A 22,231-nucleotide genomic window follows, 5' to 3' on the forward strand; every position below is an offset into this window, starting at 1 on the left:
GCAGTGCTTTTTCTTTCTTAAATAACAGTATATCTTATAGTAAATACATGGTATCTTAGATTCAACAAAACACTAATTCGTTGTGGGGGGAAGACAGCAAAGTTCTTTCATTTAGATTAGATAGTAGAGCATATAAATTCTAGTAATCACTTGTGGCAAGCTTTGACATAACAGGAATCTCACTAGAAATTAAATACTTAACTGACTTCTCAACTTTTTAGATGTAGAGTTTCATCTTGGATGCTTTTTTTTTTTTTCGTAATTAGAAAATCAAGGAGGGCAGAGGCACAACAAATGTAAATCAGCTTTGCATTTTTCATTACTAGAGAGGGGTTTTGCTTTAGGAGCATATACTGAGGAAGTGAGATTCCGTTCCCTCCCATAATATTAAGAATATAACAAGCTATTCAGCCTGTTTGCTAAATCGCTATACAAGATCACTGACTTAACTATACTCATGTTCTGGATTCATATGGCAGTGGGTAAAAGAGCCACCATAACTGGGGAAAGAAAATACTTCACATCTTTTTATATCTTGACATGCAAAGTAGAAGTTGAATTTTTTTAATTTGGTAAAGGAGACATTTTTTTAAAAGAATCTTAAGACCACAGAAAAGAGACTTGGGATTATTTTTTCACCAGCATGAGTACCTGTCTTTGTAAACAGAGTGCACCACACATGAATCCTCTGTCTTAATGCATTATTATTGACATGAAGTTTCAGGGCTTAAAGGCTAAAAGAGAAAATTAACCCATTTTTATTTCAGCTACTTAATGAAAAAGCAGGCTACTTTATGTTATGACCAAGGTTTGATATTCGTCTTGGACTCTCTCCGTAAGTGTAGCATTTAGCAATGGTGAGAACTGGTCTATAAATCTAGAAAAAACCTCAAGGCTAGTATTCCTAGTTTTATTCCAACATATTACAATGATATGGCAAAGACATTCATATAATTGATTGCTTGTATGCTCTATGTTAAAGAACCCTGAAAAGATTTTAAGGATCAGTACACAATGACAAATGCCAAGTAGAAATAGAATTTTAATCATCAGTAAAAATGATTTTTAATGCTTTTCCACAAAAAAGATACTACATTTTAGCTATTCAGTTTATTGTTGATATATTCTGTGTTTATATTAAGTGTGTGTGTATGAATGCATATGAAGCTTTAAAAAGAACTGTGACCTAGGAAAGTATTTTTTCACTATTTACTTTAACATTTAGGAAGGAAGTCTCTTCAAAAAATATTGAAAATACAGCTTCTTTAAGGAATACTGAAAATAGAGTATCTTCAAAGTGTATTGAAAATAAAGATACAGAAATGAATCTACAGTCTAAGCTATGGTCATCTTCCTTCTTAAAGGAAAACACAGGTGATAACATTTGTTTCGTGCGAGTAAATGTAGCTTCTAAATGAGCCCTCCTGCGTGACCTTTGGGATACTGACAACTCTATAGGTCTGGAGCGGGTCATAGGAACCAGTAATTTTTGAAATTCATGTACCACATGATTCTGATACGCAGTCAGGTATGGCATCCATAGTATACATTATATAAAATGATAATGATGAGGTATTAAATTTTAAAATGAATTAAAATACCTATGAAAGCAGTAAGTTCCATTCATTCAACAATGGTTTATTGAGTGCCAGGACTGTTTTAGAAGCTATGGATACAATAGTTGGCAAATAGACAAGGTCCTTACTTTTATGAGGTTCACATTCTAGTGGGAGATAGTCAACTATTAAAAATAAATAATAAAAAATAAAGCAGTGACATGTTGTGGGGGGTGCTATTATAGAAATAAATGGCACCTAGGGGCGGACTATCTTAGCTCTAGGGATCAGAAAATTTCCCTTGATGCTCAGTGTTTATGAATTGAAGGAGACAGTTCCTGTGACATCACATGAAGTCCTTAATTCCTTATTATGACCTTCCCCTGATGACATCAGTGTGAGGAGTCTGAGCAGGCTGGGTACCCACTGGAAGATTGATCAGGGTGGCTGTGAGGTGAATGGAGACTGTAAATGAAACAGAAGCAGGTAGATGGCCTGAAGAGCCCAGCCATTCTAGGAAGGACCGGTATCCCTTTCCAGGGTAGCATTTTTTTTTTGTTTAGTCAGGAGTTTCCTTTAGAGTGGGGAGTTTTTATCAGTTTTTCTTTTTTTTTTTTTTTTTGGCCTGGGTTTTCTTAACATTGTCCTCTCTTGAGCTCTCCTGGATTTCCTCATTTTCTTTCTAACAAGTGTTTCTACATGATTTGGAGTAGCTAATGGCCAAACTCTCATGTCACAAGACTTCCCAACACTCAAAATCTTACACAAAAGCGAGGTGTCACGCAAGCTCAGTTTGAAACTGTGAAGACATCGGTAGAGCCAGACCAGTTGACAAGCTCACTCAGTAGTCTTTCGCAAAGAGATAATTTTTGGAAACACACAGTAAACTTTAAAAAAAAAAAATTAGTTTAATGGTACTGTATTTCCATATGTGTCAGAAAAAAGTAAGACATGGTTACGAATATGGACTTGAGCCACACTGACTCCCAGATCTGCCACTTAAATTAGTAGTGTGAAGTCGGGTACGTTATTTAACGTCTCTGTCCCTCAGTTTCATCTATGAACAGGGTGACGACAGTATACATCTCGTTGAGATGTTGAGAGAATTAAATGAGTTAACATATGTAATGTTCAGAAGAGTAATGGTATATAATGTTTATTAAGATTATTGTATGTTACTTTTATTCATACATACATCCGTTTCATGGATAGTAATGTTATGATCTGATAAAATCTATATGTTAAAGTAGATGCAAGGAAAAATACTGAGTAAATAGTATCGGTGATACTCATATATCGCAAAATGAATGAAGATAGTGTAAGAATTAAACTATTGGAAAATGTTCCAGTAGATTGTATCATGGAGATTTTACTTCTTAAATATTTCTCTAATCTGTCCTTCCTCTCCATCCCTGTTTTACCAGTGCCCTATCATTAATCATCTCTCTCACCTGGACTTTTTAAAGAGACGTATAGCCTCTCTCCTTGCTCTTTTTTTTTTTTTCAGTCTCCTCTCCACTATACTGTCACCCTGCTAGCCAAGTGTTCCTTCAGAAATGCAGAATTGGTCATACTTGTTTTCCTACTCAAAATCCTTTATTAGTAGCCCCTTTATTCTTAGAATATGGTCCTAACTCCAAGACTTCCCGTCCATAAGACCCCATGATCTACTTACCCTTCCAGACACATCTGTCACCATTGCAGTCTCAATCTTGACCCCCAAGCAGCATCAGAGTGCTTTGTCGCGCCACACACATTCTTGTTTCTGCATTGGCTCATGTTGTCCCTCTCTCCTTGGAAAAACTGATCCACTCAGACTGGACAATTCCTGACTACTCTCCAGAGTGGCAGGAGGCCCTCCTTTGTGCGCTCACTTACCTAGCACACGTCTGTCACCGTATTTCCATACTGTTTTATAGCTATCCATTATGTTTCTGACTCCCCACTTAGAGTGTGAATGAGTACCTGAGGACAAGAGCTGTTCATTTTTGTGTTCCTATGACTCCTCATAGTGCTGGGCACTGAATGGGGTAGTCATTAGTGCTTATTTTTATTTTTCAGTCATCTGCGTTTGGTCATAACTCCTGTGTCTTGACATTAAGAAGAATCATTAATAATGTTCTGTAGCCTCTGGTTATATCTAGAATACTTCACATGTCTCTTCCTAAGTTGTCTGTGTGTGTAGAAAAAGAAAGAACTTTATTCTCAAGTATCCAAGCAGTGACCTGACCTGCCTAAGAATTATTTACTGTTCAGCCTCTCCAGTCTTATTTTAGTCTCCAGGCTTTATTTCATATTTACTTTCCTATAAGAACAGTTTAGGAAATGTATTTCTGGAGCTAGAATAGCATTAATTTCTTTTTTCTTGAAATCATTACTTTTTTTATAAACAAGTTGTTTTCCATATATTAAAATTTTAAGCACCAAACAATTAACACTAACATTAATTCAGTGTTATTGGTTTGGATTTTTTCGTCATGGCAGTTTTATTACTTTTTTTGGAAATGGAAATCACGTAAGTTTATTGTGGTGCTAGTCATGAAAAAATAAACTCTAGGAAACAATAGGGTAAACATGTCATTTGTTACATTTTAATTTAGGAGTAACCATTTTTAATGTTTGAACTTTTCAATATTTATTGATTAAATTATGTATATTTTAGGTCAAGTGAGCAAAGATGCAGTCCTTGCAGAGCAGGAGAAAAATAACAAACATTGCCTTCAGGATATTGATGATAAGTTGTCTGAATCAACGGACGATGATGGTGAAGATGATACCAATGATGAAGATAATGATGAAGATAGTAACCCTAATAAGGATACTCATGCCCCATTAGAATTAATGACAGAAGTAAGTTTAACTTGCGCATTGTAATTTAAGAAACTTAAAAATATTAAAATTACTAAATAGTGTATAGCCTTGAAGATTTAAAAAATAGTAAAGAGATCCTTGCCCATATATAGATGCTTACCTAGCTACTCCTCTCTCTCACTACTTCATGAGGTTAGAGGTGAGAGAAGATTCTGGAAGTGACTTACAGTATTTTGGTAAAGGCAGAAGCAGGAATCAAGTCTTGGCATAAAACTCTGCAAGGACTGCTTTAAGGAATACTTTCTACATAGCTGGGCACCATGCTAGTTTTGGGGGATATTTAGAGGTAAATAAGAAAGATAGGTCCTTACCCTTGAGAACTAACAGTTACATATTATGTATATAGTACAATTTATAATAAGGTGAAATGTGTGCTAGCAGAAGGATTTATGAGGTTCTCTGGGAATAAGGAGGATTAAGTGACTAATTGAGAATAGAAGTAGGAGAAACAGGTGATAAAGGAAGAATTTTTAGAGGAAGAGACATGGAGTCTTAGAATCTTGAAGGAAGAGGGAAGCTCAGGAATTCATCTGGTAAACAAGTGGAGAAGGCATTCCTGGTATAGGAAACAATATATACAAAGGCACTGAAGCCTGAAAGATCACATGCAAAAATTATACATAAACATTTACTGATAATTCTGTGGAGAGCAAAACACTTTTACCCCACTTGTGTCACAGTTAACATTATACAACTTCACGTATATTGTAAGAACTTCATAACAGTACATTTTAACCTCCCCCTTCTTATCCTTTGTATTATTGTCATACATTTTACTTCCATATATACTGTAAGCCCTATGATATATTGTTATTATTTTTATTTTTAATGGTCAATCTTTTAAAAAGTTTTTTTTAATTGGAAAATATCTTTTTTTGGAATACATTTCTGGTGTTCTCTGTAGCTTTGTATAGATCCGAATTTTCACCTGATATTATTTCCTTTTACCTGAAAAACTTGCTATAGCATTTTTTTATAATGCAGTTCTGCCAGCAGTGAATACTCTCAGCTTTTGTCTATCTGAAAAAGTCCTAATTTTATCTTCATTTTTAAAGGATGCGTGAGCTAGAGATTTGTAGGTTGCCAGGTATTTTTCAGTACAGATGGTCCCTGACTTATATAGTTCAACTTAGAATTTTTTGACTTTACAGTTATGTGAAAATGATACGCATTCAGTAGAAACTGAATTTTGAATTTTTATTTCTTCCTTGGCTAGCGATGTGTGGTATGATTGCTCTCTCATGATGCTGGGCAGCTGTAACTCCCTGCCAGCCATGCCATCATGAGGATAAACAAGTGATACACTTACAACCATTATGTTTTTCACTTTTAGTACAGTATTCAATAAATTACATGAGATATTCAATACTTTATTATAAAATAGATGATTTTGCCCTAATGTAAGTGTTCTGAGCATGTTTAAGGTAGGCTAGGCTAAGCTATGATGTTTTGTAGGTTAGGTGTATTAAATGCATATTTCAACTTGATGTGTTTATTGGGATATAACCCCATCGTAAGTTGAGGAAGATCTGTACTTTGAAAGGTTGCTTCATTGTCAAATAGTTTGCATAGTTTCAGACAAGATGTCTGCTGTTACTATTTTTGACCACCTGTATATGTCTTTTTCTGACTTTAAAGTTTTTTTCTTTTGTATTTTTATTTTTGGCAGTTTGATTATGATATACCTTGATGTGGTATTCTTCATGTTGCTTCTGTTCATTGAGGTTCTTGGATCTATGAGTTTATAGTTTACACCAGATTTGGAAAGTGTTCAGTTATTAAGTCTTCAAATAATTTTTTTTGACCTCTGCTCTCCCTCTCTTCTTCTGGGCTACAAGTTACATGTATGTTAGACCACCCAATGTTGATCCAAAGGTCACTGATGTTCCTTTTTTGTTTGTTTTCTCTATATATTTCATTTTAGAAATTTCTATTGTTCTGTCTTCAAGTTCTGATCTTTTCTTTGTAGTTATAATCTGCTGTTAATCCCATCCTCCCACCCTTCCTCTCTCCATCTTTTTCTCTCTCCATATGTGTGTATATATATAAAATTTCATATATTTTGTCATCTCTACAGATTTTACTTAAATATTTTTATATCCTCTCCTCATGTTCATATTTTACTTTTGAGCATATGACATATTTATAATAGCTATTTTAACATGCTTGTCTGCTGTGCTATCATTTTTGTAATTCTGGGTCAGTTTCTATTGATTAAGTTTTCTCCAGTGTATGGGTCATATTTTTCTGCATCTTTGCATGCCTGGTAATTTTTTACTGAATCCTAGACATTATAAATTTTATGTTCTTTGATACAAGTTTTGTTGTTTTCCTTTAAATATTTTTGGATTTTCATCTGGGATATAGTTGAGTTTCTTGGAAGGAGGTTTCTCTTTTGGAGTCTTGCTTTTTAAGCTTTGTTGGGAGGGTCCAGAGCAGCCTTTACATTGTAGGGAGACTACTAAGGCAATGCCCTAATGAGGACTCTTCCCAGTGCTCTGTGTATTAAGAGGACCTTCCACTCTGGCTGGAGGAAACATGAGCTCTGTTCAGACCCTGTGTGAGATCCAGTGATTGTTCTACCTGATCATTCCAACAATTCTTTCTCTAGCCTCAGTTAGTTTCTGCATACTGATGCAGATGAGTTCCAGCCAAAGACTCAAAAAGACACCTCTGCAGATTGCTGGAGCTCTCTTGAAAATATAACATTGGCCTCTCTGAACTTCAGACTGTCTTATTTCAACTCAGATCACTGGTCTCTGGATGCTCCCTCTCTGTGCTGGTACCTGGAGACAGCCCACAGCTGTAAACTGAGGCAATCATAGGACCCACCTGTTTCCCTTCTCTCAGATCATTCTCCTATGACACCTGCTGTGAATTACTGAAAACTTGTTTCATATATTTTGTACACTTTTCTGGTTGTTTTAGGAAGGAGAGTAGATCTGGTCTCTGTTAACTTCATCATGGCTAGAAGCCTCAATTAGAGTTTTAGCATAAAGAAAATACTAATGTGCTTGCCTTTTTATATAATTTGACCCAAATGCTAGCCATGGAATCATATAAAGAAATCAGACACATTTCACTGTATTTTCCTCCAAGAATAAAGCATATATAGTTTTGAAACTATCTTAATATTATAAGTTGCTTTTACCAAGGGAGAAAAAAATTGATGCCGAATATTGAAAGATTTTACTTAACCACATTTCCTTTGACTGAACATCTAAATTATTCATGAATCATAGAGCATTCAAAGACCCTATTTGCCATAACCAAAATCTTTGGAGTTTGTTCCTTTTATTTCTTTTCTATTTGTTTTTTGACATTTAATTATAAAAGTAATCCATGACTTCATTTTCAGATAAATATTCAGACAATATGAGATTGCTTATTTTCATATCTTAGCTATACCTGTGCTTAAGCTCTTCTGTTTTCAGAATGCATCCCTTTTTAATTTCTCAACTTATAATTTTTTTATTTTTTTAAGATTTATTTATTTGAGGGGCCCCTGGGTGGCTTAGTTGTTAAATGTCTGCCTTCGGCTCAGGTCATGATCCCAGGGTTCTGGGATCGAGCCCCACATCGGGCTCCCTGCTTGGCGGGAAGCCTGCTTCTGCCTCTCCCACCCCCCGCCCCCGCTTGTGTTCCCTCCCCCACTGTCTCGCTCTGTCAAATAAATAAAATCTTAAAAAAAAAAGATTTATTTATTTGAGAGGGGTGCTGAGGCAGAGAGAGAGAATCTCAAGCAGGCTCCCTGCTGATCTTGGAGCCTGGTGCAGGGCTTGATTTCATGACCCATAAGTTCATGACCTGAACTGAAATCAAGAGATGGACCCTTAACTGACTCAGCCACGCAGGTGCCCCTCAACTTTTTATTTTGAAAATTTTCAAACCTATAGAAAACTTGAAAGATTAGACACAAACCAAGAAACAAACTCTTAACTGTAGAGAATAAACTGATGATTACCAGAGGGGAGGTGGGTGGGAGTATGGGTGAAAGAGGGGATGGGGATTAAGGAGTGCACTTGTGATGAGCAGTAGGTGATGTATGGAATTGTTGAATCGCTATATTATGCACCTGAAACTAATATAACACTGTATATTATCTGTAATGGAATTTAAAAAAAAATAAAGGTAGTTAACAACTAAAATCAAAACATGTATTTTCATGGAATCCTGACTGGAAAAAAATCCAGCTATAAAAGCATTTTAAAGACAAATTGGGAAGTCTCAATTTAAATGTAATATTTTATTACAGATTAATTATTAACATTTTTAACATTATTAACATAATAATATTAATTAATAACATTAATTATTAACATTTAACATTAACATAATAATATTAATTATTAACAGAAAATTCTGTTAATTTTCTTAGATGTGTTAAGGATATGATGTTACATTGAAGGATAAACTTATTCTTAGGAGACCCATGCTTGAATATTTCCGGGTGAAGTTTAACAATGTCTGCAACTTACTTTCAAATGTTTGTGTGAAAAATACATATGTAGGCTATATCTACATCTTATCTATCAAAAGAGAGAAATAAAGCAAATGTAGCACAATGTTAAGAAGCGTTGAATCTAGGTAAAATGTATACATGTATTCATTGTTAGAATCTTGCAATTCTTCTTTTTTTATCATGATAAGTATACTCTTTAATCCAGAATATTCCATTGTATATATATACCACATCTTCTTTATCCATTTATCTATCAGTGAACACTTGGGCTGCATCCATAATTTGGCTATTGTAAATAATGCTGCAATAAACATAAGGGTGCATGTATCCCTTTGAATTAGTGTTTTTGTATTGGGGGGGCAAATACCCAGTAGTGCAATTACTGGATCATAAGGTAGTTCTATTTTTAACTTTTTGAGGAACCTCCATACTGTTTTCCAGTGGCGGCACCAGTTTGCATTCTCACCAACAGTGCAAGAGGGTTCCTTTTTCTCCATATACTTGCTGTTTCTTGTGTTTTTTATTTTATCATTCCAACACGTATGAAGTGATATTTGTAGTTTTGATTTGCAATTTGCATCATCAGGGGATGATGAGTGATATTGAGCATTTTTTCATGTGTCTCTTGGTCATCTGAATGTCTTCTTGGGAGAAATGTGTGTTCATGTCCTGCCCATTTTTAATTGGATTATTTGGGTTTTGGGTGTTGAGTTGTATAAGTTCTTTATTACATTTTGGATACTAACCCTTTATCAGATTTGTCATTTGCAAATATCTTCTTCCATTCGGTAGGTTACCTTTTAGTTTTGTTGATTGCTTCCTTTGCTGTGCAAAAACTTTGTATTTTGTTGTAGTCCCAGTAGTTTATTTTTGCTTTTGTTTCCCTTTCCTCAGGAGGCATATCTAGAAAAATGTTGCTATGGCTGATGTCAGAGACATTATTGCCTGTGTTCTCTTCTAGGATTTTTATGGTTTCAGGCCTCATATTTAGGTCTTTAATCCATTTTGAGTTTATTTTTGTGTATGGTGTAAGAAAGTGGTCCAGTTTCATTCTTTTACATTTATCTGACCAGTTTTCCCAGTGCCATTTGTTGAAGAGATTGTCTTTTTCCCATTGGATAGTCTTTCCTGCTTTGTTGAAGATTAATTGACCATATAATTGTGGGTTTAGTTCCCGGTTTTCTATTCTGTTCTGTTAGTCTATGTGTCTGTTTTTGTGCCAGTACCATACTGTTTTAATTACCATAGCTTTGGAATATAATTTGAAGTCTGGAATTGTGATAACCTCTAGCTTTGCTTTTCTTTTTCAAGATTGCTTTGGCTATTTGGGGTTTCCACAGGTGGTTGTGTATTTCTGATGAGGGGCAGGGGAGGGGAGTGGAGCCTGCCAGCTCCTTTGTTCCTGGAGAAGTTCCTCAGCAAACTCTGAGCTTGGTAACTAACTCTCCCTCCCATAAGCCCCAGACACCTTTCAAACTGCTGTTTCCAAGCTTATCTCTGCAGGCTCTTTGCTGTGCTGTCTCTTTAATGGTAGGGGTTCAGCTTCCTATTGCCCTCTGGGCTCTCCCAGAGCCAAGCCTGCTGATTTTTAAAGTTTCAGGCTTTAAGTACTGATGGTTGTATGCACTCACCGATTTCAGCCCCTCTGATTTTCAAAGTCAAATTCTATAGGGATTCCTCTTCCCCTTGCAGGCTCCCCCATGTGATAGTCTTGTTTCTCACCCCTCTTCATACCCATGGCTCCCTCCCTCCAGTGTTCAGATCCATGGAGTTTGAGTTCCCACTGAGTCCTTGCCTTTCCTATTTTCTTCGATGTGGCCTCTTCTCTACATCCAGTTGTGGAGTTTGTTTGGGCAGTCTTTGGGTCATTATCTCTGTTGTTTGCAGGGATGAGTGTTACCTAGTTGTATTCGTGGGATGAAGTGAGTGTAAGGACTTCCTACTCTGCCATCTTCTCTGAAAGTCCCAACTCTTTATTTTGAATGTCACAAATAATTTAAAACCAATTTGTTGAAGCCTCTCTTCTCATTTAACTTTAGCTTGATTTTGAAGTTTTAAGCAATTCTCATGAAAGTCTTTAGCCAAATATCCATTGCATGAATTTCTTAATTTCACTGCATTTTGAACTGTTAAAAGGAAATATGTATATTTTTGTTAACACACACACACAAATAAGTCAATGCAAAGGACACTTACTGATTCCATGTTCCTTGTCATTTTCTGAGGCTAGTATTATTAATGTGATGCTTTGTTAAATAGACTAGATCTTAGTTGATATTGAGAAATTCTTGTTAATTTTGTTAGGTGTACTAGCCATAGTGTCATTGGGTTTTTAATCTAAAGTGAAATGAGATGATATCTGTAAAAAGCTTTAAAATAATCTAGGCAAAATAATAATAATAAATAATCTGGCCGTGGAGAAAAGAGTGTGTGGTGATACTAATAAAATCAGATTGGCAAAATATTAATTTTTGAAGGTGAGAATTGGGGCTATGTACTTCTTACTATTTTTTCTACATCTGTGTATATTTAAATTTTCCATAAAGATTTAAAAACATAAACAATAGGCGCACCTGGGTGGCTCAGTCGTTAAGCGTCTGCCTTTGGCTCAGGTCATGATCCCAGGGTCCTGGGATCGAGCCCCACATTGGGCTCCCTGCTCCGTGGGAAGCCTGTTTCTCCCTCTCCCACTCCCCCTGCTTGTGATCCTGCTCTCACTGTGTCTCTCTCTGTCAAATAAATAAATAAAATCTTTAAAAAAAAAAAAAAACATAAACAATAGCTGTATATTATACTGGTCACATTCTCTGACTCTGATCAATTAAACTACACATTGAAAACAAAAATGACTACAATAACAAATTAAAACTACTTAAAACTAAAAGATACTCTTCTAGATGACACTTGAATTAAAAATCAAAATCAAAACTAAACAAACTATTTAGAAAATAGTGATAACTACAACACCAAATATTGAAACTTTCAAAAAGAGCTCAAAGTTTCGAATGCTTTGATGATGATGATGATGATTAAAGGAGGAATGACAACAAATGAACTAAATATTAATGCCAGAGCCCAGAAAAAGAACAAAATAAACAATGTAAATAAGAAAAAGAATTAAATAAAATTCAAAGTAAAAACCAAATTAATATATCTGTTTAAGAGCAGGATATTTGAAAAAAGAATGACACAGATAAACCACAAGATAGCACAATTAAAATGGAAGGAAACCACAAATAGGAGTAAAAATGGACAGATCTTAACCTTAGACAAAAAGAGGTTTTAAAAATCTCTTATAAGAGAATTCTATTTAATGAGTTTAATGTAGCATTTATTAATATGGCAATAAGTGGGGATTGTAGTGAAAGTAATGGCTTATAGAAAAATCTTCAGAAGAATTCTGTTTACTTTAGAAAAATTAAATAATCTAATATTCATGGAAGAAACCAAGAAAACTGGTAGAGAACTTCTTAAAATGGTACCTGGGTAGGTATCACATGTCTGGAAACATGTGGGAAGTGTCTTTTCTAATACTCCATGCCCCTGTCTCTTGCCCAGTAAGCCTAGTGTACCTGCCTGGGTTCAGAATATATCTCACACAAGCAACAACAATCATCCAAGTGTAGGGTTATTTTTTAATGGAAGCAGTCTAAATAAGTTAGGAGATTAGTAAACTGTAGCCTAAGTAAAAAATACAAGAATATTTAATTCTATGGGGAGAAAAAGATCATGATATGTGGTTTATTTTTAAAAAGTTACTGAGTAATCCTAGTTTTTGGAAATATGTGTTCATTGATGGAAAAACACTAAAACAATACACATGAAGATGCTAAAAATAGGGGCGCCTGGGTGGCTCAGTCGTTAAGGGTCTGCCTTCAGCTCAGCTCATGATCCCAGGGTCCTGGGATCGAGCCCCGCATCGGGCTCCCTGCTCCGCGGGAAGCCTGCTTCTCCCTCTCCCACTCCCCCCGCTTGTGTTCCTGCTCTCGCTGTGTCTCTCTCTGTCAAATAAATAAATAAAATCTTTTTAAAAAAAAAATGCTAAAAATAAACATCTCTGGATGGTAGAAATATAAATGCTTTTTAATTGGGGACAGAATGTGTTTATTTAGCTTTTAAATTTCCTACATACAAAAATATGTACTACTTTGTAACAACAAAAATAGAATAAAATAGTAAAACAAAAACTGGATGGTATAAGAGCTGGAAAATATTAAATATACATCATTGTAAATCTACATTTTTTTAAACTTAATATTGTCATGTAATCATGGATGAAGTTTACAAATAAAAGTGTCTGAACCAAGGGGATATTAAGGTGATTAATGTCTTTACTGTCTCCACCAGTTGAATCAACCTATTTATTCTCAAGTTGTTAAGTGGTAGGTATGTAGTCTGGCTGCAGCAACATGGAGGTGTCCTACTTGTTCTCTGTTGCCTTGCCATGGGAAGTCCTTAAATCATAGATCGATTGATTATAGACTCACTCCTGGAAAAACATGTAAATGTTAAAAGCCAAATAGTTTGACATTAATGGAATATTTTTTAGGGAGTTTATAACTGACCTTTAAATTCTCTCTGGGGAAATTACTTATCTGAAGAATTTCTTAATGTTTTCCAGTTCCTGAGAGCAGAAATGGGCCAAGACTACCATTTGGCAAAAAAATTATGTCAGATGAGTAAGTACAAAATACTTTTCTGTTTTCTAATCTTTTCTTTGTTTCTAAATGCATTCCATAGTATGTAAGATGGTCTGATGATTATAGCCTAGTGAATTCCCTGGTATTATCTCAGTTATCAGTTATTTTCTTATTAATAAGTTGATTGGTATAAAGACGAATTTAGACTTCTAGAATAACTTTGAGTGGGATAAACTAACAAAAACTAATCATCACTGGAAAATAAGTCAAAATCTTTACCTTATAGATAATGGGTTAGTAACTTTATGCCTTTAGTTTCAAAGTGTGAGGGAGTGCAGCAAACCTTACTTAACATGCATTTATTTCACAACATTTGAGTGCCTACATGTGCCAGGCACTGGTTTAGGCACTGGAAATACAGCAGTCAATAAGACAGATAATCCCACGTTTGTATCTAGTATCCAGCAGATAACAAATTCATATATAATTAGCGTGTCATAAATGATAGGTGCTGTTGGGGCGCCTGGGTGGCTCAGTTGTTAAGCGTCTGCCTTCGGCTCAGGTCGTGATCCCAGGGTCCTGGGATCGAGCCCCGCATCGGGCTCCCTGCTCCACGGGAAGCCTGTTTCTCCCTCTCCCCCTGCTTGTGATCCTGCTCTCGCTGTGTCTCTCTCTGTCAAATAAATAAATAAAATCTTTAAAAAAAAAAAAAAAAAATGATAGGTGCTGTGGAGAAAAATAAAGTAGGGAAGAAGGAAGAGAAAGTACTAGAAAGAGGCAAAGCAGTTTTGAATAGGATGGTCCAGGAAGGCAGGGTTCATAGCAAATGTGCCAAGATGTGAGTGTGCTTGAGGAGGAACAGCAAGGAGGACAATGTAACCAGAGTAGAATATGCAAGGGGAAGTGTGACAGGGGTTGAGGTCAGAGAGGTTATGGTTTGGGGGCTCTGTAGATTGCATAGTACCTTTTCACAATTTAAGGACTTTGGCTTTTTCTCTGAGCAAGGTGGGAAATCATTGGATGCTTTTGAGTAGAGGAATGATCTGATCTACCTTATTTTTCTTTGATTTTTAGTGATTTGGCTGATGTATCTTATACTCAGCTCTTGTTTTTCCATTTCTTTTTATTTCTATCCTTCATTTTGGAATTTTTCTATTCACCTACCTGTTTTTGAGTTAACCTATCCTATCTTCTGCTGTGTTCAATCTGCTGTTTAAACTATCTAGTGACAGTCGGTTAAGCGTCTGCCTTTGGCTCAGGTCATGAACCCAGGGCCCTGGGATCGAGCCCCGGGTCGGGCTCCTTGCTCGGCGGGGAGCCTGCTTCTCCCTCTGCTGTTCCCCCTGCTTGTGTTCCCTCTTCCCCCACCGCCCCGTCCAATAAATAAATAAAAATGTAATATATATATTACATTATATATATATACATCATATATATATATAATACATTAGTCATAATTATTTTGAAAGAGAAAATGGCAACTCTACAATTAAACTTTATTGATAATAGGACTCAAAATATTAGCTAGTGTTAGACCTAAGTCTTACAGTGCAAGTCCTTCAGTGAAAATGTAGTATAGGGCTCGTGAGGACCTACTCTCATTTGCCTCACACAGACTCTCCACTGTGGATACAGTACTTCTTAAATCGTTGGCTGATTTTTAAAAGGGGTTTCTTGAATGCTTTTACACTACTTATTTATTATCCAAAATAATTTGCCTTGTGCAATCCTTTCAAGCATTTTGACCTTTAGAGCCATCAAATAAATATTTGGGTTAAAACTATTTGGGGGTGGTACACAAACATACAATTTCTGATCAGAAGGAATCCTTCCAGAACACCGTGTCCAGTTGTCTTATTTTTGTAAATAAGGAAGCAGAGAGAGGATAAGCCGCTTGTTCAGCACTCTTCGCGGGGCTAGCGGCACAGCCAGAACCCGAACTCAAGCTGCCGCCTCCCACAGCACCTTTCCTCTTTGCGGACTGCTGTGGAAGGGAGGGAGTCCGCAGCTTTCCCTCTCAGTTCTCAGAGTCTCTTTGGAGCCTAGTGATGGGAAAATGTATATATTATATTTCCATATCCATCGGTCATTTTAGAAAGCCTCTGGCTGAAGCTAACAAAATATATGCCCTGACATCACCACATCTGTCATTCAGTTTTGGCTGTTAGCCCTGCAGTATGCTACATAAACAGTAGGTGCTCAATAAAATGCTTATTGATCTGACTCAAACCAGTGAGCACACATTAAGTGCCAGGTCAGTGGGGATGAAAAAGTTCAAGCTGATCTATCCTAATGGGGTTATGTCCCTGTAAAACATTTCCCACCCACCCTCCCTCCCTTCCTCCCTCCCTTCCTCCCTCCCTTCCTTCCTTCCTTCCTTCCTTCCTTCCTTCCTTCCTTCCTTCCTTCTACATATCAAGCACCAGCTCTGTACCAGACATTATGCTGGGAGCTGGAGAGAAAGCAGGAATCCTAGCACACATGCTCTAAACCATTTTGGGTTTGACATTAACTATGGTTTGGTTTGGTTTTTACCCCTACTGGCTCATCCAGAAATACTAGTCACTCTTCTCTCTCAGTGTCAAATAGCAGTGCCTCAAACTCAGGATTAGACTACAGGAAAGGACGTGTGGAGAGCCCTAAGACAGGCTCCATGATCCAGGGAGCCAGTTGGGAAAGAACGCTGCTCCCAGGAGGAAGGCGAATGACTGGAAACTTGGGCAGAGAGGCTCAGAGATGGGAGTGCAGGCTGGGTGCACGCAAAATAGGATTGCTTACCCCTGAGGCAGATTCCAGCCAACCGTATGAAATTAGGGAGACCCAGGATTAGCAATGTCAAACAAGTTCAAGAAAGAACAGAGAGTTGGAGGTGCTCTGTCTCAGGGAGGAGAAAGTACTAGTTTGATGCTAATAGGAAACACTTGGCTGAGGACTGCCCAAAGTTCCTCTCTGTATTCAGAACAACAGACAAAATGAATTTTTTTCATCTAGGATGGACCCCAAAATATTTTATATGTAAGTGCTTACAGTATATTGTTTTGTCTTTTTTTTTCTATCTTCTAGCTCTTCTACAGAACACTTCCCCTTTTCTCTCTATATGTATTTGTATATTTATGTATGTAAACAGATTATTTACATGTTTATATATTTATATATATATATATATATATGTATTGACCACCTACTAATAATGGGAGCATTCTTGAATACCTTGTTTAATTCTTAAAACAATTCTATGAGGCAGATATTATGAACCCCACTTTACAGATGAGGAAACTGAGTCTTAGCAAGGAATACTAATTCACCAAAGTCACACAACTACTAAGAGGTAGAGTTAGGATTAGATCCTAGGTCTGGCTTGAAAGCCTCTGATATCCTACTATATTTCCATTTCCTCATTTGATTCATAAACTTATATTTCTGGTCAAGGAGGCAGGGACTTGGAAAGGGGGTACTTTTATGGGTCAGTCAGGCTTAAAATGGCTCCTGTGGTCAACTAATGTATGTTCTTTATATCGAAGGCAATTAGTTTATATAAAATAATGCATCCTTGTCCCTTCTAAAATGTTTTATAAACTCATTTTCTGAATAAAGCTGCTGGTTGCTGTCCTTTCCTTCCTTCCTTCCTTCTGTCCTTGCTGTCCAATCACAGTAAAGTCATTTATATCTCCATTGGGCTTCAGGGCTTCCTGCCTGGCAGTCCACATGCCTATGGTTTTTCTCTTTGTCCTGACTTAAAAAAAAAAATTTGTATTGGGTTCCCCCAAGAAATTTTATTTGTCAGTGTAGGCTTGAATTTTATCTGTCTTCCACACACAATTTCTATATGTGCCCAGTATTTCCTCAGCTGTTTTCCTGCTATGTTGTGCAGAACTGATATCTCAGCTGTATGCCATTTCTTGCCAGGCATTGGAAGCATCTTGGAAAAGTGGTTTTTATATTCGACAAAGTCAAGAGTTCCAAGTACTTTTCTTAGTTCAGCTCATAATTGACTATGACATTTTGTGCCAATCTTTCTGTTTATTGGTCTCTTTACCTGTAAGAAGGGAACCTGCAGCTCATTCTCCTCAGAGCACAACAGTGCTGCTCACAGGCAGCCCAACATTTTACACCAAAGAAACATTTAGGCCTGGAAGACCTACTTCATCAATTATAATTTTAAGTGTTTAAAAATAATGGTCGCAAAACCAAAATGTTTCTCATCACTTTGGTCTAACAAAATACAGATGGATATATCTTCAGAAAGGATAGTTACAATGAAGTTTCCTTCTTTCCTTCCTTTTTTTTTTTTTTTTTAAGATTTTATTTGTTTATTTGTCAGCGCACAAGCAGAGGGAGTGGCAGGCGGAGGGAGAAGCAGGCTCCCCTCTGAGCAAGGAGCCCGATGTGGGAACCGATCCCAGGACTCTGGGATCATGACCTGAGCTGAAGGCAGACGCTTAACCGACTGAGCCACCCAGGCATCCCATCTTTCTTTTTTTGGGTAAAATAAATCACTTTTTCCTATTAACCTACAGTATAATTTTATCTAGGCATAAAAGGACTGCTTTCTACTATTCACTTATTCCATTTTTTAATGTTTTGAGGGCTCCAGCTCTGTGTCAGGCACTCTCCTAGGCATGCAACAGTGAAAAAGACCAATGTTCTGTCTACCCTAGACTAGCCTCCAGTATGAGGGACTGAGAGCCCTACGGGCAGCAGAATCCCCTGGCTCCTGCCCCAGCTCTTTAGCCAGAAGGAAACATCCACTGAATGTTTGGGAAGGAGCCAAGTCTTTCTCTAGGTCCGAAACCATTTCTGGAAAACTCACCTTGCACCAAGGACTGGATTAAGTGCTTTATCTACATGATCTCATTGATTCATCAAAACAGCCTAATGTGGCCAATAGTTTTATTACAGATAAGGAAACTGAGATGCAGAGATATTAAATATTTTCCCCAAGGAGACCCAACTAGATAGTGGCAGAACCAGGATTCACATCTGAGTCTTTCTTCAGGGCCCATACTGGGATCTGCTTATGGGCTCAGGTTGGGAACAACTCCCAGACCCTAACTGAGTGTGCTAGAGACTTTTCTTACCCTTTTACAAACCCTACTAGCCTGTGAAAGAGTAAGGAGAATTTTGTATTCATCACCTAGAATACATATTTCTGGGCTAAGTTTCAAAGCAGATACATACCTTTCCCTCACTTTGAAAATTGACATTTGCCAGTGGTTTTTGTTAAACCATAAGAGTAGCGGATTCTATACTCCAGTCCCATGGAATAATCCTAATTCCAACATGAAATTTTCTAAACTGTATTTAAGATTTCTTATTGAGTGTTACATCAAAAAGGATTCCATGGGAATAATAAGTTGGGGAAACCACATTCTCCACTCTATAAGATTCATAATAGTTATGAGCATATTAGTGGTTCTGTAAAATCCTGCAGTTGCTCCTATTGTAAACTTTCCCTGATTAACCTCATTTGACCTAGTTTCCCAAATATGTATTAACATCTTAAGAACCTAGTATCTCAAGGGGCGAGTTAGAGAAACTGCTCTAAGAAGAGGCTTGGAGAAAGATTTAGACTGCTAATGATAAGCATATTTGAGTCCCACTTAAAATGAATTAAAAGATACTTTTATTAGAAACCTTAAAAGGTGTCTAAATACCTATAGGATCCTTAAAAGCAGCTTCCGAGCAGGTGCACAGTCATGCTAACCCAGATCGGTAGTAAATTGTTATGTAGGTAGATTAGGAAAGAAAGACACTGGTTTGGTGTGTCAGGAGGAAAGCCATATGGGATGATGTCCTATAAGCCCCGGAGCCTAGTTGAACCATCCACAATTATTTGTCTTACTCTTAGTCCGGTGAACGGCACACTTGATGTTTCAGTGCCCCCTGGGGGCCATCAAGATATTACATGGGAGTCACAACATTAAACGGATAAAGCAGAATTATGAATACTCCTCAAGGTGCACAGTCTTCTCATTAGCGAAGCCTCCACATTTTGCAGGATATGTCCTTTGTTTGGTTTTAGTCAAAAAACACTTTGGCTACAAGGCCTGTGGGGAAAGCCTCATAGTGATGGAGATTGCATTCTTTAGACAGGATGTAGAAAATATAATGAGAATTATTTCTCTTACAGTGCACCTATGATAAGTAGAGCATTTTCTCTATTTGCACTTGGGTATTCCTGTGGAATAATTGTTGGTATTTATTGCTTTGTGCATTTTCACTTACTCTGACAACTCCAGTCTCATTCTGAGGAACCTGTTTGCTGAAACACTTTGTTAGTAACAAACCTTCTGTTGTCTATTTTCAGTCCTAATCTATGAACCAGAAAATCCTGAGGCCAAGGAGTTTTTCTTACTTCTTGAAGAAATGTTGCTGATGGGTAAATTTAAAAATTGAAATTCCTTCTTTCTCATAGAACTATGAGCAGTCACTATTTAAAAACCCATTATCCCAGGAGATTGGTGAAGTACACCCTCAGGAAGTGGTTAAGAAAAGGCTAACTGGTTGTCTTTGGATGGTTTAATGAAACCAGCTTGGGCTTTGTGGGTGGTCAAGGTGACTCCCTTTTCTCCGTGGGGTTGTGGAACTGCCCAAGTGAAGCAGGTTCCTGGACACCAGGCATTGGGCACTGACAGAGTCTTCACAGGGCACAGAACATGCTCATTGCCACACATGTTAGAGGAGCTATCCCACAATTCCAAGGAAAACCAGTACCCTCTAAATTACCCTGCATCTCACTCCTATTTAACTAAGAATTATGGTAACAATAGTAAAAAATATATATAAATATTTTTATATATAAGACCTATGTTTTAAATTTATTCTAAATCCATAAACATCTTTATACCAGTAAGAATATAGTCTTCTTTGTACTACTACTTTGAATCCTACATACAGTCAGCAAAGTTTGGCTCAGTCCTCATGTTCCAAAGATGGGTATTTCTTAGTGGAGGGGGAAGCAAGGAGAGTTACGATTTTTGAAAGAGTAGAAATATCAAGAACATTTTAAGCAACTCTCTTCCTTTCCATGGCAGAGAAATCCCAAAATCTTGAGGAAGATGGTGAAGATAGTGAAGAAGATAGTAGCGGTGAGAGTGAAGGAGAAAGCAGTGAGGAGCTAAGTGAAGAAAGCTCTGATGAATGTGAAGACGGGTGATGAAAGTTGCTGCTATGCTTCAATCTTCATGTATTTTCATTACTGTATACCATGGAAATATAAAGAACAATGCTGCATTTTAATCTGATTGTTCTTTATTTGTCACACAGTTCTTATAGTTTATCCATATTGGTTTGAGCTCCTTCTTAATATTTAGGTCTTACCTCTATGTGAGTTACTCAGAGAGGAAATTAATAATGGAAAATACTTACATAGCACCAACCGTGTGCCAGGTACTGTTCTGCACATATTAGTTTATTTAATCCAACAAACCCATGAGGTTCAGCTTAAAACAACACAAATTTATTATCTTACAGTTCTGGAGGTCAGAAGACCAAAATGAGTGTCACTCAGCCAAAATCAGGGTGTCAGCAAGGCTGCACTCTTTCTGGAGGCTCTAGGAGAAAATCTCTTTCCTTGCTTTTTCCAACTTCTAGAGCTTATGCACAGTCCTTGGCTCATGGCCCCTTCCTGCATCTTCAAAACCAGCAACATCTGGCTGAGACATTCTCATGTTGCCATCTCTCTAATCCTCTCTCCCCTGTGTTGTGATGTTTGTTAAATTAACATTTGTTAAGGAGACCCCTGGTGTGTCAGATGGCAAGTGATGCTTCCACAAAGACCACAAGGGAAAGTAAAATAGAGAAGTTTATTACAGGTCCTGGGGGAGGTACATGGCATGCATCAGCCAACTAATATGTGCAGAACATAGGGAGGTCAAGGCGCAGACAGAAAGTGGAAAGCAGGACCTGGGGCATGCCTTTATTAGGGCCATGAGTGGGTGCTTTTGGGGTTCCCAGGCTAAGGCTGGATTGGCCAGTTCAAACCAAAAAGTTCAGGGTTTTGGTAAGCTCAGTGGGGGTCTTATCTAAGGGGTGCACAGGGGAAGCAGTTGGGAGGCAGAAGAGATTGTTTATCACCAGGGGCATTGGGGAAGTCATATCAGTTTACACTTGTGATTCTGTAGGCTATTATCTATGGGTGGTTATCTCATGAGCTTGAGAGAGAGGCTAGTGTGTTTAGGCACACAAAATGGATGCCAAGGCAGCAATAATATGGAATAGTTTAGCTAAACGCTCAACACCCTATCTCCTCCTTCCACTTTTAAAGATTTATTTGGGGGCCCCTGGGTGGTTCGGTTGGTTAGGCATCTGCCTTCAGCTCAGGTCATGGTCTCAGGGTCCTGGGATCGAACCCCACATCTGGCTCCACACTCAGTGGGGAGACTGCTTGTCCCTCTCCCTCTGCCCTCCTGCTCGTGCTCTCTCTGTTTCTCTCTCAAATAAATAAATAAAATCTTAAAAAAAAAAGATTTATGGGGAGTGGCAGAGGGAGAGAAGCAGACTCACTGCTAAGTGGAAAGCCAGACTAGGGGCTCAACATGGGGCTCGATCTCATGACCCTGAAATCATGACCCTGAGATCATAACCTGAGCTGAAATCATGAGTGAGATGCTAGGCCAACTGAGCCACCCAGGCACCCCATCTTCTTCCATTTTTATTTTGTTTTTTATTTTTTTTAAAGATTTTATTTATTTGACAGAGAG

General features: G+C 37.4%; 1 protein-coding gene across 1 annotated transcript; it reads left to right on the forward strand.

The window, feature by feature from the left end:
• Positions 1–2,014: 2,014 nt before the first annotated feature.
• ERICH2 (glutamate rich 2) lies at positions 2,015–20,731 on the forward strand. Its single transcript, XM_044913325.1, has 5 exons — positions 2,015–2,042; positions 4,219–4,406; positions 13,511–13,568; positions 19,837–19,908; positions 20,564–20,731. Exons 1-5 carry the CDS (start codon positions 2,015–2,017, stop codon positions 20,683–20,685), a joined length of 468 nt encoding a protein of 155 aa, XP_044769260.1. The 3' UTR covers positions 20,686–20,731.
• The last annotated feature ends 1,500 nt before the right edge of the window (positions 20,732–22,231 follow it).

The sequence above is a fragment of the Neomonachus schauinslandi genome, chromosome 3 (assembly GCF_002201575.2).
Source record: "Neomonachus schauinslandi chromosome 3, ASM220157v2, whole genome shotgun sequence".
NCBI classification, from domain to species: domain Eukaryota; kingdom Metazoa; phylum Chordata; class Mammalia; order Carnivora; family Phocidae; genus Neomonachus; species Neomonachus schauinslandi.